The following is a 17281-nucleotide window of genomic DNA, read 5'->3' as shown; positions in this document are numbered from 1 at the left end:
CGTTTTTTTTTTTAAGTCCTTCTCTACATCTTCCTGTGCTGAGTAAAAGTATAGTCTCTACAGTTCTCATACTTCCTTCTCCAGATATCGCATAAGTCGTTATCAACAGTGAGCTCGTTTAATGCCTGCAAAGCCTGATCGGCATGAACCGAGACGAGGGATCTAGCAATTAAGAGGTTAACGTCAGAAACCTTGAGATGCAATTCTTGTATTAGGGCAGTGTCAGCTCGTTTGCAATGCAGATAGTCGAGGCATTTGGATCTTTTTATGGGAGAGTTTAGACTATTAACATTCCACGATATCACATTAAAGCCCCTTATTCTGTCACAATAAAATTAAAAGACATTTCCGGTGAAAAATGAACCTTGGGGTAATTTACACAGCGTTCGTGGCTCGACTGGTCAAGACTGTTTTCCAAGATGGCTGCCGTCTGTAAACACGTAATGTACTGTGTTTGTAAAGCATCTTCTTATTAAACTGATTGTACACTTACACAGTTCTCAATGCTTCGGTTTGCATGTAGGGACCCTCATCATGCTGCCGTGTTAGTGTGGGGCTATTTTGGGCCTTGTTAGTGGTATTAACTAGCCATTTAATTTGACTTATTCTGTGCCCCATACACTCGCGTTACAAGCTAATCTGTTTCTAGAGATAAAACTCTTTACATTCGATTTTCATGAAAGCGCATCCCAGAGAGCGATCTACTCGGTAACTATCTGTTAATTACCCCTAGGGGCATTTCTCACCGGAGTTGTCCTTTAAACGTGTGACAAAGGTAACCATAACTGAACGCATCAATAGGAATTTCACCCCATGAAACGATATTAAAAAACGTTACATCTGTCACACAGCACTATTGTGGCTGGTAGTGTCCCGTGAAAAGCATGACCTGTCACCTTCTAAATAAGGCAATAGGTTTTAAAATATTTGGACAGAGAATATGGTCATATTTCTGCAAAAGATTTGCTTGTTTGTTTGTGGCAGACCTAATTGTATACTAATTGTATTTGGGTTAGGTGGATTAGGTTTAATTGTGAATTTGTTATTTAAATGTTTTGTTTTGTATGTATTTATATTTATATATTTAAATATACTTTGAACTTTTATAAATTGTTCAGTTTAAAGATCTGTGTTTTAATAAAAAGCCATTCTTTAATGTCATCCATTGTCATTTTGTGGCTCTTTTAAAAAATTAAAAATAAAAGTACTGGTTCAGGCACCATTTAGGCACCGGTGCCATTTCAGAAGTATCGATTTGGCTCCAGTATCGTAAAATAAACTAATGATAGCCAACCCTAGTTAAATATGGATATTTTTCTTACACAAACACATGGCTTCGCTTCAGAAGGCCTTTATTAACCCCCGGAGCCGTGTGGAGCAGTTATATGATGGAGTGATGCACTTTCATCAGCTTAAAACTCAATGGACCCCGTCTCTGCCATTATAAAGCTTGGAAACATCAGGATATTTATTAATATAACTCTGATTGTGTTGATCAGAGGGTGAGTAAATCATGGGGTAATTTAACTTCACTTTAAAAATTTATATTTTTCTTAAATAAAACCTTATATCGATTCACTTCGGAAGTTTTGCGCTTGTCAATGTAGATTGTGTTGGTCATTATGGAAATGATCCGGCTGTGTCTTTGCTCTTTAGAGCAAACACACAGAACTTTTCCCTCCTTTTCCCACTAGTTTGTTTAGTAAATCTGGCCCTAAGACCATTATATTGGAGGACCAAATTCATTAAAAACCTTATCAATAAAACATACTACAGCTCTGGAAAAAATTAGGAGACCACTGCAAAATTATCAGTTTCTCTGGTTTTACTATTTATACAGTAGGTATGTGTTTGGGTAACATTTACATTTTTATTTTATTCTATAAACTACAGACAACATTTTCCCAAATTCCAACTAAAAATATTGTAATTTTTAGCATTTATTCGCCGAAAGCAACAACTGGTCAAAATAACAAAAAAGATGCAGTGTTTTCAGACCTCGAATAATGAGAAGAAAAATTGTTCAAACTCATTTTAAACAACAAAATACTAATGTTTTAACTTAGGAAGAGTTCAGAAACCTGCTTTTTGAATCCCAGCTTTCATGCGTCTTGGCATTCTCTCCACCAGTCTCTCACATTGATGTTGGGTGACTTTATGCCACTCCTGGTGCAAAAATTCACACAGCTCGGATTTGTTTGATGGCTTGTGACCATCCATCTTCCTCTTGATCACATTCCAGAGGTTTTCAATGGGGTTCAGGTCTGGAGATTGGGCAGGGTCTTGATCTGGTGGTCCTCCATCCACACCATGATTGGGCTGGCTGTGTGGCATGGAGCATTGCCCTGCTGGAAAAAAACAGTCCTCAAGAGTTGGGGAACATTGTCAGAGCCGAAAGAAGCAAGTTTTCTTCCAGGCTTGTACGTGGTTTGATTCGTGCGTCCTTCACAAAGACAAATCTGCCCGATTCCAGCCTTGCGAAAGCACCCCCAGATCATCACCGATCCTCCACCAAATTTCCACACTTCACCCCGATCCTCCGCACTTCACTCCAGCTACCTTTTGCTATTTTTTTTTTGCCTTAGATAAAACTGCTCATGCAAGGTTACTAAATGTGCAGATAACACTTCACATGGATGAGAAGTACAGATGTTAATGCGTTGGCCAAAATGTCCTTTTTTTAAAATCACAACATTTGCATCCCTGTAAACGAATCATTTGGCTGTAAAATGTAATGGTATCTTTTCTCTTGCTGCAGCTGTGCTCTGGTGAATAATGGCAGACGCGCAGCCCGATCCCTCCACTCATTCGGAGCTGATGGATGAGGACGAGCCCTTCTTCAGTAACCTGGACCTCTTCCTCTTCACTCTCATCGCTGGCCTGCTCATCTACTGGCTGATATTCCGCAAAAAGCCTGAACCCATCCCAGAGTTTAAAAAACTAGAGACGCCGTAAGTACCTGACATGTTTATGTGCACTGCTAAAAAAAATTTGTGTGAAATGACAGTATATTCCAGGTTAATAACTGCATGACTTTCACAGTAATGCCTCGGTTGGACTTCTCTTGTGTCTGACTGCACTGGACTATCAGACTGTATTTCTACAGTGCATGTGTACTATGAAGATACCCAGCATGCAGTGCGGCATGAATAGATTACGCTGTGGAGTTTCTTGATCCTTGTTGGTTTTATCTGTGCTGCTGAACTTATTTTCATAATTGTTGTGTTTTGTATGTTAAGTATTGATGTCTGTGCATCATTATGCGGAAATAGCGCTCATAATAGTATCCACAACTTTCCTGCAAGTCTTATTGAGCGTCGCCAGGACACTCGAAACTTCCTGTTGACGGTATCTCGGTTCCGGTTTAGCACGCATAACGGTTATGCAGTGCTCACACTGGACGCATATAAATCGTAAATTAGGGATGCACCGAATCCAGATTTTTGAGGTTTGGCCAAAAACCGAATCCACTGGTTAAGATTCTGCCGAATCCAAAACCGAATACCGAATCCACTGGTTAAGATTCTGCCGAATCCAAAACCGAAAACCAAAACCACTGGTTAAGATTCTGCCGAATCCGAAACCGAATACCGAATCCACTGGTTAAGATTCTGCCGAATCCAAAACCGAATACCGAATCCACTGGTTAAGATTCTGCCGAATCCGAAACCGAAAACCAAAACCACTGGTTAAGATTCTGCCGAATCCGAAACCGAATCCAACTCCCATCCTTAGTCCATTATCACAGTAAACACATTAATGACATAAACAACGTCCACAGCAGTGTATTTTTATTTTAATTAATTTTATTATATTCTCTCGGATGGGAAGTTCGGTTCTTTCCGCAAAACGGTTCTTTCGGACAGTTCGTTTCAATGAACCAGTTAAAAAAAACGGATCACCGCTTCTTTTACGTCTTTACGTAATGACGTCATTTATATCATCCCGGCGGATGAAAATACATTCAAACACATTCATATAAAGTATTTGTAATCAAAACTTAGTATAGTAATAATTATTATCGTCATCGTCATCATCATCATTTTAATTCATGTTTTGCAAAAGCACTCAATACAGCCGCTGTCGTGCAAATACTGATGTTTTACACAGATTGAATTAACTTACATTGACATAACATAAACTTACACAAATCCTTGGTTCACCCGTGCTCATATGTTATCAGCATCAGTTTTCCGAGAGAAACAGCAGCCGTCCCACTCCGAGAGAAACAGTTCGGTTCAAGACGGCGCTATCACGCATGCAGTATCTCAGCTCACCGGTTCTCTCAGCAAAACATGTCTCAGTTCAGTGAACTGTTGGAGTTACAACATATACTTCAAGATATTAGTTTATTTCTAGTCTGAGGGACTGTCACTCATGTCAGAAAGTGAGTAACTATAGTAACTTGTGGGATCAGCGCTGATTTGAGACGCGAACCGTTTAGAACGATTCAGTCCGATTTGGTGAACTGGTTCGACCAGATCACTAAAAAGATCTGGTTACAAAGAACGATTCGTTCACGAACCGGACATCCAGCGGCTATTGTTTAGGGTTCATGCCACCATGAGACAAATCGGCATTGCAAATTGAACATATAGCTGGACTTGAATTGCCTTCTTGTGACTGAAAGTACTGCCAAACAATACATTTTCTGTTCACGAGTTCCATTTTCACTCTCTCACAGCCTACTGCATTCGAACGGTCCACCTAGTAAACACGTTGCCATAATCAACCGCGGCATCATGTTCGACCAGTATCGCGTAGTGCAAGCGGGTTCGGTTCGGTGGAAAAAAATTCTAAGGTTCGGCAGAAAACGAACCCAGTCAAAAAGCCCAATATTCGACCGAATCCGAACCCGAATCTTGGATTCGGTGCATCCCTATCGTAAATAAAATATCATAAAATAAATAGAAAACAAATAAACATTTGTTATAACATAAAATAAAATCGATTTACAGGCGTATGGACAAAAGGTAACTCTCGCATGTTCATAGGAACAGCCAAGCCTACCACACAGTGGCAAAATGTCTGCACCGCATAACTCAGGTGAATCGCTTAGCGCTACAGATATTAGTAATTTCTTGTAAGATAGTCAGATCCATGCGACCATCTGGGACATGTGATCATTTTGCCTGAAGCGTTGTTGTAAAAGTCTACTCCTGAATCCTGATAATACAACCAAGCTGAAAACATTACAGACTAACGTCAACCAAGAGTTCAGCTGATTACAGTACAGACTAACGTCAACCAAGCGTTCAGCTGAGAACAGTACAGACTAACGTCAACCAAGAGTTCAGCTGAGAACAGTACAGACTAACGTCAACCAAGAGTTCAGCTGAGAACAGTACAGACTAACGTCAACCAAGCGTTCAGCTGAGAACAGTACAGACTAACGTCAACCAAGAGTTCAGCTGAGAACAGTACAGACTAACGTCAACCAAGAGTTCAGCTGAGAACAGTACAGACTAACGTCAACCAAGCGTTCAGCTGAGAACAGTACAGACTAACGTCAACCAAGAGTTCAGCTGAGAACAGTACAGACTAACGTCAACCAAGAGTTCAGCTGAGAACAGTACAGACTAACGTCAACCAAGAGTTCAGCTGAGAACAGTACAGACTAACGTCAACCAAGAGTTCAGCTGAGAACAATACAGACTAACGTCAACAAAGAGTTCAGCTGAGAACAGTACAGACTAACGTCAACCAAGAGTTCAGCTGAGAACAGTACAGACTAACGTCAACCAAGAGTTTAGCTGAGAACAGTACAGACTAACGTCTACCAAGAGTTCAGCTGAGAACAGTACAGACTAACGTCAACCAAGAGTTCAGCTGATTACAGTACAGACTAACGTCAGCCAAGAGTTCAGCTGATTACAGTACAGACTAACGTCAACCAAGCGTTCAGCTGAGAACAGTACAGACTAACGTCAGCCAAGAGTTCAGCTGATTACTGTACAGACTAACGTCAACCAAGAGTTCAGCTGAGAACAGTACAGACTAACGTCAACCAAGAGTTCAGCTGAGAACAGTACAGACTAACGTCAACCAAGAGTTCAGCTGAGAACAGTACAGACTAACGTCAACCAAGCGTTCAGCTGAGAACAGTACAGACTAACGTCAACCAAGCGTTCAGCTGAGAACAGTACAGACTAACGTCAACCAAGAGTTCAGCTGAGAACAGTACAGACTAACGTCAACCAAGAGTTCAGCTGAGAACAGTACAAACTAACGTCAACCAAGAGTTCAGCTGAGAACAGTACAAACTAACGTCAACCAAGAGTTCAGCTGAGAACAGTACAGACTAACGTCAACCAAGCATTCAGCTGAGAACAGTACAGACTAACGTCAACCAAGAGTTCAGCTGAGAACAGTACAGACTAACGTCAACCAATCGTTCAGCTGAGAACAGTACAGACTAACGTCAACAAAGAGTTCAGCTGAGAACAGTACAGACTAACGTCAACCAAGCGTTCAGCTGAGAACAGTACAGACTAACGTCAACCAAGAGTTCAGCTGAGAACAGTACAGACTAACGTCAACCAAGAGTTCAGCTGAGAACAGTACAGACTAACGTCAACCAAGAGTTCAGCTGAGAACAGTACAGACTAACGTCAACCAAGAGTTCAGCTGAGAACAATACAGACTAACGTCAACAAAGAGTTCAGCTGAGAACAGTACAGACTAACGTCAACCAAGAGTTCAGCTGAGAACAGTACAGACTAACGTCAACCAAGAGTTTAGCTGAGAACAGTACAGACTAACGTCTACCAAGAGTTCAGCTGAGAACAGTACAGACTAACGTCAACCAAGAGTTCAGCTGATTACAGTACAGACTAACGTCAACCAAGAGTTCAGCTGATTACAGTACAGACTAACGTCAACCAAGAGTTCAGCTGAGAACAGTACAGACTAACGTCAACCAGGAGTTCAGCTGAGAACAGTACAGACTAACGTCAACCAAGAGTTCCGCTAAGAACAGTACAGACTAACGTCAACCAAGAGTTCAGCTGAGAACAGTACAGACTAACGTCAACCAAGCGTTCAGCTGAGAACAGTACTGACTAACGTCAACCAAGAGTTCAGCTGAGAACAGTACAGACTAACGTCAACCAAGAGTTCCGCTAAGAACAGTACAGACTAACGTCAACCAAGAGTTCAGCTGAGAACAGTACAGACTAACGTCAACCAAGCGTTCAGCTGAGAACAGTACAGACTAACGTCAACCAAGAGTTCCGCTGAGAACAGTACAGACTAACGTCAACCAAGAGTTCAGCTGAGAACAGTACAGACTAACGTCAACCAAGAGTTCAGCTGAGAACAGTACAGACTAACGTCAACCAAGCGTTCAGCTGAGAACAGTACAGACTAACGTCAACCAAGAGTTCCGCTGATTACAGTACAGACTAACGTCAACCAAGAGTTCAGCTGAGAACAGTACAGACTAACGTCAACCAAGAGTTCAGCTGAGAACAGTACAGACTAACGTCAACCAAGAGTTCAGCTGAGAACAGTACAGACTAACGTCAACCAAGAGTTCAGCTGAGAACAATACAGACTAACGTCAACAAAGAGTTCAGCTGAGAACAGTACAGACTAACGTCAACCAGGAGTTCAGCTGAGAACAGTACAGACTAACGTCAACCAAGAGTTCAGCTGATTACAGTACAGACTAACGTCAACCAAGAGTTCAGCTGAGAACAGTACAGACTAACGTCAACCAAGAGTTCAGCTGAGAACAGTACAGACTAACGTCAACCAAGAGTTCAGCTGAGAACAGTACAGACTAACGTCAACCAAGAGTTCAGCTGAGAACAGTACAGACTAACGTCAACCAAGAGTTCAGCTGAGAACAGTACAGACTAACGTCAACCAAGAGTTCAGCTGAGAACAGTACAGACTAACGTCAACCAAGAGTTCAGCTGAGAACAGTACAGACTAACGTCAACCAGGAGTTCAGCTGAGAACAGTACAGACTAACGTCAACCAAGAGTTCCGCTGAGAACAGTACAGACTAACGTCAACCAAGAGTTCCGCTGAGAACAGTACAGACTAACGTCAACCAAGAGTTCCGCTGAGAACAGTACAGACTAACGTCAACCAAGAGTTCAGCTGAGAACAGTACAGACTAACGTCAACCAAGAGTTCAGCTGAGGACAGTACAGACTAACGTCAACCAAGAGTTCAGCTGATTACAGTACAGACTAACGTCAACCAAGCGTTCAGCTGAGAACAGTACAGACTAACGTCAGCCAAGAGTTCCGCTGAGAACAGTACAGACTAACGTCAGCCAAGAGTTCAGCTGATTACAGTACAGACTAACGTCAACCAAGCGTTCAGCTGAGAACAGTACAGACTAACGTCAGCCAAGAGTTCAGCTGATTACTGTACAGACTAACGTCAACCAAGAGTTCAGCTGAGAACAGTACAGACTAACGTCAACCAAGAGTTCAGCTGAGAACAATACAGACTAACGTCAACAAAGAGTTCAGCTGAGAACAGTACAGACTAACGTCAGCCAAGAGTTCAGCTGATTACAGTACAGACTAACGTCAACCAAGCGTTCAGCTGAGAACAGTACAGACTAACGTCAGCCAAGAGTTCAGCTGATTACTGTACAGACTAACGTCAACCAAGAGTTCAGCTGAGAACAGTACAGACTAACGTCAACCAAGAGTTCAGCTGAGAACAATACAGACTAACGTCAACAAAGAGTTCAGCTGAGAACAGTACAGACTAACGTCAACCAAGAGTTCAGCTGAGAACAGTACAGACTAACGTCAACCAAGAGTTCAGCTGAGAACAGTACAGACTAACGTCAACCAAGAGTTCAGCTGAGAACAGTACAGACTAACGTCAACCAAGAGTTCAGCTGAGAACAGTACAGACTAACGTCAACCAAGCGTTCAGCTGATTACAGTACAGACTAACGTCAACCAAGAGTTCAGCTGAGAACAGTACAGACTAACGTCAACCAAGAGTTCAGCTGAGAACAGTACAGACTAACGTCAACCAAGAGTTCAGCTGATTACAGTACAGACTAACGTCAACCAAGAGTTCAGCTGAGAACAGTACAGACTAACGTCAACCAAGAGTTCAGCTGAGAACAGTACAGACTAACGTCAACCAAGAGTTCGTTACCGGCTTGTTCTATGTTGCCATAGCGATCATGGCAAAGGTCAGAGTTCGGGAAAGTTGTGGATATTTTGACTAACTTAAAATCAGCCAATTATCTTATTTTATATTCTGGCTTGTCATTGTTTTAACAAATGTTTTCTTTTATCACACTTCTGACCTGGTTAGATCAGAAATTTGAATATGAATAATATTCAAGATCCAAGATCCCAAGCAAATACAACACTGATCATCACCATCAACATTATAATTTCTTATTACAGTATAATGTAAAATTAAAAAAATCTTCCCTTGTTAAAAATCTTGGATATCTTTTTTTATTATTATTTATTATTTTATACAGGTCATTGTATGATCTGTGAGAATCAAACTGTCCAGAAATTGTTGGGTCATATTTTACCTCAAAATCGAAATTTTATTTTATTTTATTTTTAAGGAGCTTATTAGAAGCATATGTAGAATTTGTAATTTGTAATAAAAATTATTAGCATTTGAGGTATAACTCGGATAAAAGGAGTATTTTGAGAAATTAAATTGGCTGGTTTATCATTGTAATCTTCCTGCTAAACCTCGACTGTCCTCTTTTAAAACCATTCAGTGTTTTCTTAGGCCGTACTTCACACTGCTGACGCAGGATTTGCAGAGAATGTTTATTGCTTGCTTAGCCTTGACTAATGTCATTGGCAAAGGTCTTCCTCAATGCCAGACATTATAGTCACTCCTGAGCTTTTAAAGAGAGAAAACAAACTGTAGGACTTCCTCATGGTTGAAGGACATGTTTTGTGAAGGACATCTCTCTCCCATACATCACCTGGCTTAAGAGACAGACAGGAATAGGGCTGGGAAAGGAAAATGTTACTTGAATTAAAAAAAACAACAACAAAAATGGTTTAGTAAATAATAGCCTAATAATTCATATAATGATTCAGTAGCTAAGCTTGAACATTTTTAATTCAAACATTTGTATTTCTCCAAAGCATTCCCACTTGTCACAAATGGACAAAATGCTGTCTGTAGCCCTGTCCCAAACAGCAAGTCCTCACTTGTGCGGGTACACAAAGTCTATGAGTCCATGTTCGCTGTTCTTGTCACTTTGTCTAGTCCATGAGTGCTTTTGCATGCACGTTTTTAAACCGATTATGCTTAAGGCGACAAACGTGGTCATGTAAATGCATTAAACAATTTTTGCTTTGTCGCTGTACACACAGCTTAAGAATCAACCGATTGACAGAGCTATATTGACACTAGATTGTCTAGATTTTTGCCAATTACCCTGATTTTGCTCTGCTTATTGTGGGGATAAGTGTCTATGTGTGATATGTGACAGGAAAGCATCCTTACACTGCAGATTTAAAGGTGTCGTGAACTGGATTTTTTTATACTGTTGTCTAAGTTCAACTTATGATGTTTGCATGGTTTTTACATTAAAAAACATCATAACTCATAAGTAACAGGCTATTTGTGGTTTTGAGGCTCTCTCCTGAACGCTGGGTTTTGAGGGGCGTGACGCACTGGAGACTTGAAAGTAAACGCCCACGGCTAGGATTGGAGAAGATTTGCATATTTAATGAGCTTCAGCTCCTGTCACTTCACATGAGGGAGGGACTGCTTTAAAGGTCCTGTTCTTCGCGATCCCATCTTTCAAACTTTAGTTAGTGTGTAATGTTGCTGTTAGAGCATAAATAATACCTGTAAAATTATAAAGCTCAAAGTTCAATGCCAAGCAAGATATTTTATTTAACAGAAGTTCCCTTTCAAAGCCTACAGCGAGCGGACGGTTTGGACTACACCCCTGCACTTCCTGCTGTGATGACGCAACTAGAACCGTTTGTTGACTAACCCTCCGCCCACAAGAACACGCAAAATAGGGGGCGTGGTGTTGTTGCTCTCCCACATTCAGCGCTTGCATCTCCCCGTTATGGTAAGAGGCGGGACCTTTCCGGGCAAAGTGCGCTAAGCTGCTGTCCAATCACAACACGGGAAGCGCTGGCCCAATCAGAACTCGTTACGTGTTTCTGAAGGAGGGACTTCATAGAACAAGGAAATCATCAGGCCGCTTTTAGGACAGAGGAAACAGCGCTGTACAGATAAGTAAATTGTGTGAAAAATACTGGGTTTTTTTACACGCAAAACATGAACTCATGTTATATTGCACACTGTAAACAAAATCAAAGCTTCGAAAACACGCGAAGAACGGGACCTTTAAAAGCGGCCGGAATAATTGTCTGATGGGACTCCGTCTCAAAACGTATTTATCAAACAAACCAATGATTAATCTCTCATCCATCTGTGATTGACTTTATTTTTTTTAATACTTGGCCCGTCCGATTGGTGGAAATAAGCGCAAACCACACGCACGCACAAACACACGCACACACTCTCTCTTCAAACATCAAGTCAAGAGAGTATTTCTGTTTGGGACGGAAACAGGAAACAAGATTTCAATCAGAAACAAGATTATTTTTCTCACCCCATTCATTGGCAGATCATTTTGCCTGTTTTAAGCAAAAACTCCATTTTGATTTTATTTTCAACAAAACAAGAAAAAATATCATGTCATTTTATTTATCTAGTAAATGCATATTGATTTAAGAATTTTTAGATATTTAGACTAAAGTATTTAGGGTAAAGTAATTGCATGAAAGCAATGCAAACACTATTATAAAAAAAGAAAATTGCTCATAGTTAGTTTTATGTGATGTATAATCTTGTCTAATTCTGACAATCATACAGTTAATAGCGATTCAATATTTTAATCGATTGACAGCCCCACATCTAACACATCAAATATGAACCACCACCTTCAATGTCACCATAAAAATGTGAAGACGGCCCCGGAGAAAACGAGCCTACCGAAGGGACAGCTGACCATGAAACAAGTCTACCTCCGTCAAGTCCAATAAGTTGTTGTTATACAGTAATATTTTCTTATTTTTTTTATTTTTTGATATCGTATCGTGACGTGACGTATCGTATCGTAACCCTGGCATATCGAGGTGCATCGTATCGTGAGTTTAAGTGTATCGTCCCATCCCTATCTTCAATCGCCCCAGCTGCTTGCTAGCGATTCCTCTGAATTCAATTCCTCTGACACAGCACTGTGAACAGAGTGGCAGATAAAGTATTTGGTGCACAGGTGTGACTGTTTCATCCAGCTTTGCATGTTTTTTAGTTTTTAACACATCTAAACTCAGTTGACTTAGCAACATTGCACTGAAAGATTGGTACAAGAGAAGCTGGCACAGGAAGGGCACACAGGACTTGAAAACTGCCCAACTAAAGAAAATACTGATTGGTGACATTTTCAATAAAAACATCAACTGCTAAACCTCTGTTAAAAAACTGTGTACGAATGACAGTAATAAAGTCAGTCTGGTTGGTAATGTGTGAAGCTGGTACTGCTGTTTGTGGAGTTGTTTAATCCTCCTCTGAGATTTTCAGAGACTTAATGTCTGGTTTAATGGGCGATATCTCAATATTGTTGTCTCATTGAACACGGCTGCGTCTTTTCCTAAAATGCCTGATGGGAACACCTGACAAGAGATCAGAGACCATTCCTCCATACAGAATCTCTCCATATCCTTCAGATTCCCAGATCTATGCTGGTGCTTCTTCTCTTCAGTTCAGCCACCCATTCTCTATAGGGTTCAGGTCAGGAAACTGGGATGGCCATGGCAGAAGCTTCACTTTGTGCCCAATTTGTGTAGATTTGCTGCCAAAAAGCCCTTTTTATAGTTTCATGTGACCACAGAACCAGTTCCCTTTTGAATTTCCAGTCGTGTCTGACAACTGAATATGCTGGAGTTTGTTTCTGGATAAGTGAGGATGATTTTTTTTTTCTTGAATCCCTCCCAAACAACAAGTGGGGATGAAGGGGTTGTTTGAATTTTTTTGTTGTTGTTTGTTTTGTTAAGGCTTTCTCACCCCAAGACTCAACTAATCTCTGCGATTCTCCATCAAGATCCTTTGAGAGTCTTTGTGCACTCAAATGTTTCTCCTCGCCGTGCATTAGGATGATAAGCACACACGTCCTCTTTCAGGCAGATTCATGACATCTTTAGTGGATTGGAACTTCTTAATTATTGTCCTGACGATGTAAAGGGGGATTTTCAATGCTTTAGCTATTTTTCTACAGCCACTTTCTATTTTGTGAAGCTCAACAATCTTTTGCTGAGCATCAGAACTATATTCTTTGGCTTTACTCATTGTGACGAATGATTAAGGGAATTTGGCCTTTATGTTTCCTCATTTATACTAGAAATCATTACCTTTTCACCCTGTTGTGCTAAAAATGTAAATATTAGTGGGAATATACTTCAGAGATATTTTACTCATAAAACATTCTAGGGGTAATTGTTGTGTCCAACATGTTTTGGAGAAGCATATTTATTTTATAATGATTTATGTGATTTACCCCCACTTTCAATTCTTTTTCGTTAGATTTTTAAAAAAAAATGTTTTAATAAAATATCAAAAGAATAAACAATGCAGTTTTATTTTTTTCACAGCCATCTATAATCATATTTACCAGGGGTGCCAACAGTTTTGACCACCACTGTAATTGTCACAATATAATTAAGGAACGCAACAAATTATACATGGATGCATTCACAACAATCCTGTGCTATTGGATTGCCTTTGATACAGGATATGGCAAAATGCTATTTCTGAGACCACATATTGCTTTGATTTGTCATGCGTCTTCTAGCAGAAAGGCATGTGTTAGTTGTGTTTGGAACGACTTGAAAGTCTGGTATAGTGTGTGATCCTTAGTGGTTTAGTCGTGTATGTAACCATTTACAAAGTTGGCAAGTGTGGCAATGCCCAGTGTCTTAAAATATGTTCAGGCTTAAAAAGTTGTGTAGTGTTTTTGCATTATAGGTGCCCTAGAATGATTTGAATCAATATGTTAAATTGTTCTCTGATATCTACATAGAGGGTGTGTGGCTTATTTAAGGGCAAAAATTGTCCAGATACAGTTTATCAGGTCCATTTACAACCCTATAAATTGTCCCTAGGATGTAATGCTCTGTTTTTGCCTTATTTGGAAGAGTCATGAATATTAATGTTGAGCTCTGCTCTGATTGGCTTATTTCAGCCGCTCACAGCAGTTCAGTGAAGCGGCTCGTGAGTCCTGACCGTCCTGACAGAACACAGACCGACTGAATGACACTTCAAGAAAAATATCTCAAATGGAGATTGATAAAATGCCGCTTACTTGTTAATTGGTGTTTTCAGATCATCCGCACGCGAAAAAGAGCTCGCGTTCGTGCGGTTGCCAGATTTCAGTTAGTTAAATCCCCCAAACAGAGCTTTTCTGTGAAAAAATCCCTGTATGCTATCCAGCGTTTTACCTAAACATGTCCAATCTGGCAACCATATGCACATGAGCTCGCTCTCGCGCGCGGATGATCTGAAAACACCAATGAACAAGTAAGCTGCATTTCAGCAATCTCCATTTGAGATGTTCTGCTTAAAGTGTCATTCAGTCTACATTTTAGACTTGTCTTTTTTTGTCAACGATATTGCATGTTTATATAACGTTAGTCACAATGTAGGCTAACGTTACGCAGTGACTGTGATGTAGCCTAATCTGAAATACAAATAGGCAAAAACATCATAGGAAAACCCCATACTTCAGTTCTCAAAAATATAAATATATAACTTATATTTTTACAAAATGAGTAGCCTTGTCAAATGACTATCGTTTTAACTTATGGTGGAAAAGATGACGTTTGCTAGAAGGATCGAGTGAATTATCTGTAAGCAAAGTATCTACGGTTGTATTTTGTAATACAAAATAATATTAGCCTTTGTCATTAGACACACTATTTAGTTTGGTGTGGTACTTGGTGTTTCCTATTGTTACTGTACGAGCATCTTGAGTTATCTAGACAATGCGGTCTCTCTAAGAAACTTTCAATTTAATCAGAAACTGTTTAAACAGTCAATAAGTGGATAAATCGCTCCTTACTGCTTGCAGGAAATATAGTTGTAATTGCCCCTTTCTTCAGTTTAAGACGCTGAGCGAAGCTTGCTTGAAATGGGCCGAACAAATGAATGATCTTGAATTAAATTGTTGTGGTGTCGGATTATAAACATCAACCATGACTGTTGACATTGGTTATCTGTGGGAAGAGTAGAAAAGTCCTCAGGTCTCCTGCACAGCCTGAACATGACGTGTGTCCATGCGAGCATGAAGTGTGTCCTCCGTCATTTCCGTCTGACAATGAACATGTTTGGACAGATGCAAATGTTGGGGGCGTGAATATGCTGGCGTCACGGTTGGGTTTATGTTGAGAAGCACTTTTTTTTCTGTGGAGTTTTGGATTCACGAGATTTACATAAGAAGGAGGAGGCAATGATGTTTGAGACTCACAGTATGTGATGTCCATGTACTGAACTCTTATTATTTCGCCATGGCAAAGTTAATTAAATTTTTCATTCTAGGGCACCTTTAAGTAAAGCTTAAGTAGCTTAAATTTGGATAAAATCTGCTGAATCATTACCTGCAACTTTATTGACATAATGAATCTAAATGAGTGTGTGCCTTTTGTCCCGATAGCACACCCCATATACGTATAATGAATGACCTTATAAATCAAGCTGATAATGGTTTGTTATTGTCTTCCAGATATCAGCACTCATCAGTCCAGCCCCTAATGTTACATAACAAAAGCTGACAGATTTTATCTTTTAATTATTGGCAAAAGGAGAAATTGTATTTGCGTCTGTGTCTGTAAAGGATAAGTGGCCATTTGTTTGAAAATGCACAGAAGAGCTTTTTTATTTCTATAAAACAGAAGTCATGCAGTCAGCTGATAAAGGAAGACCTTTTCGATTTCAATCTTTTTTTTTTTTTTATCGCCTCCCACTTCGATTAGATTGATTCCAAAATTCTGAACTAATTCATGTTGCTAAAAGTTGTGTGTATGTGACCGAGAGGTCATGGGCCAGATATACTAAACAGGGCAAATTAGACCATAATCCCATACAAGAGCTGATGAGGGTGGACATTTCTGCTGATGATCTTCTGACAATGAGCAAATGAAAGAACAGATGCTGCAGCTCATTTCCATAATGACAATCTACCAAGAGCAGCGCAAATTAATGTAGGGTCGCAAATCAGGTGCTGGTGCAGCAAATTAAAAATAATGTGATCAGATAATTCAACATTACAAATAAATGAACTCGAGTGGAGATCATTCTGTCCCTTCTATCATGTGCTCTCTGTTTTCTGCGGTTCCTCTTCTAACAATAACTATCACAGCATTTCAAGCAAAAAAAAAAAAAAAAAACTTTTCAGCGCGAAATACCAGTAAACCGACTAGCGCAAACCTTAGTAAATCACCTTGCGGGAATCATTAAAATACTCTCCTGCTGTAGATTTTGCGTCTGAAAGGGAAACTCCTATAAATGCATGTGCAGTAAAGTCAGCCGTAAAATAACCCTGTCAATGCATTTTCAGCGCTAATTTATCACTATAATAAATCTTTAATAAAAAGATTTAATAAAGTCTTTAATAAATCCTGACAGAAGATTAATGCCAAAAGAGGGTTCGCTGGCTGTTAGTAAATCTGGCCCCAAGTGTGATTGATAATAAGCACTGTTTTCATCAGATTTCAGCAGTTGTGTCACTACAAATACTTAAACTAGAACTGACAAAAAAATTATGGAAATATATTTTACTGTTCGTGAATGTATAATTAAATTCTTTAAAGTGCTAAATTGTCATTTTCAATTAAATGGATAGTGTCATTTATACGTAAGGGATAATGTCCACCCAGCCGGTTTTTATCGCAGAATAAACCCCTTCAGAGTGATGCTCCGCTTCGCGTCGGGGTCCTGATCACTCTGAAGGGGTTTACATTATCCCGCTTATTACACGGCTACTAGTCTCAAATAAATAATTATTAGACACAAAATATTGTCTTAAGATTAAATATTTTATTAGCTCTTACGCAAAGCTTCCGCGAAGAAAAACAGTTCCAACCTGCTTTAAGCCTTTATCTATTGCTGAAGGTTTGCCATATGCCCTTGCTAAATGTTGAAAATGAATGCTGAAAGGGTTAGTTCACCCAAAAATGAAACCAAGCCTATGATTTACTCACCCTCAAGTCATCATAGGTGTATGACATTCTTCTTTCAG

At 39.9% G+C, this 17281-nt stretch overlaps 1 protein-coding gene across 1 annotated transcript in view; it reads left to right on the top strand.

Annotated features, from left to right (window-relative positions):
* porb (P450 (cytochrome) oxidoreductase b) overlaps positions 1-17281 on the top strand; it is a 96538-nt gene that overhangs the window by 26154 nt on the left and 53103 nt on the right. Inside the window, exon 2 of the mRNA XM_067450009.1 lies at positions 2759-2951. Coding sequence (XP_067306110.1) covers positions 2776-2951 — 176 coding nt within the window. The 5' untranslated portion in view covers positions 2759-2775. The remainder of the gene's footprint in view (positions 1-2758; positions 2952-17281) is intronic.

This window comes from Pseudorasbora parva, chromosome 8 (genome assembly GCF_024679245.1).
Source record: "Pseudorasbora parva isolate DD20220531a chromosome 8, ASM2467924v1, whole genome shotgun sequence".
NCBI classification, from domain to species: Eukaryota; Metazoa; Chordata; class Actinopteri; order Cypriniformes; family Gobionidae; genus Pseudorasbora; species Pseudorasbora parva.
Note: the sequence above shows the minus strand (reverse complement) of the source record. Positions and strands in the feature narration are given on the sequence as shown.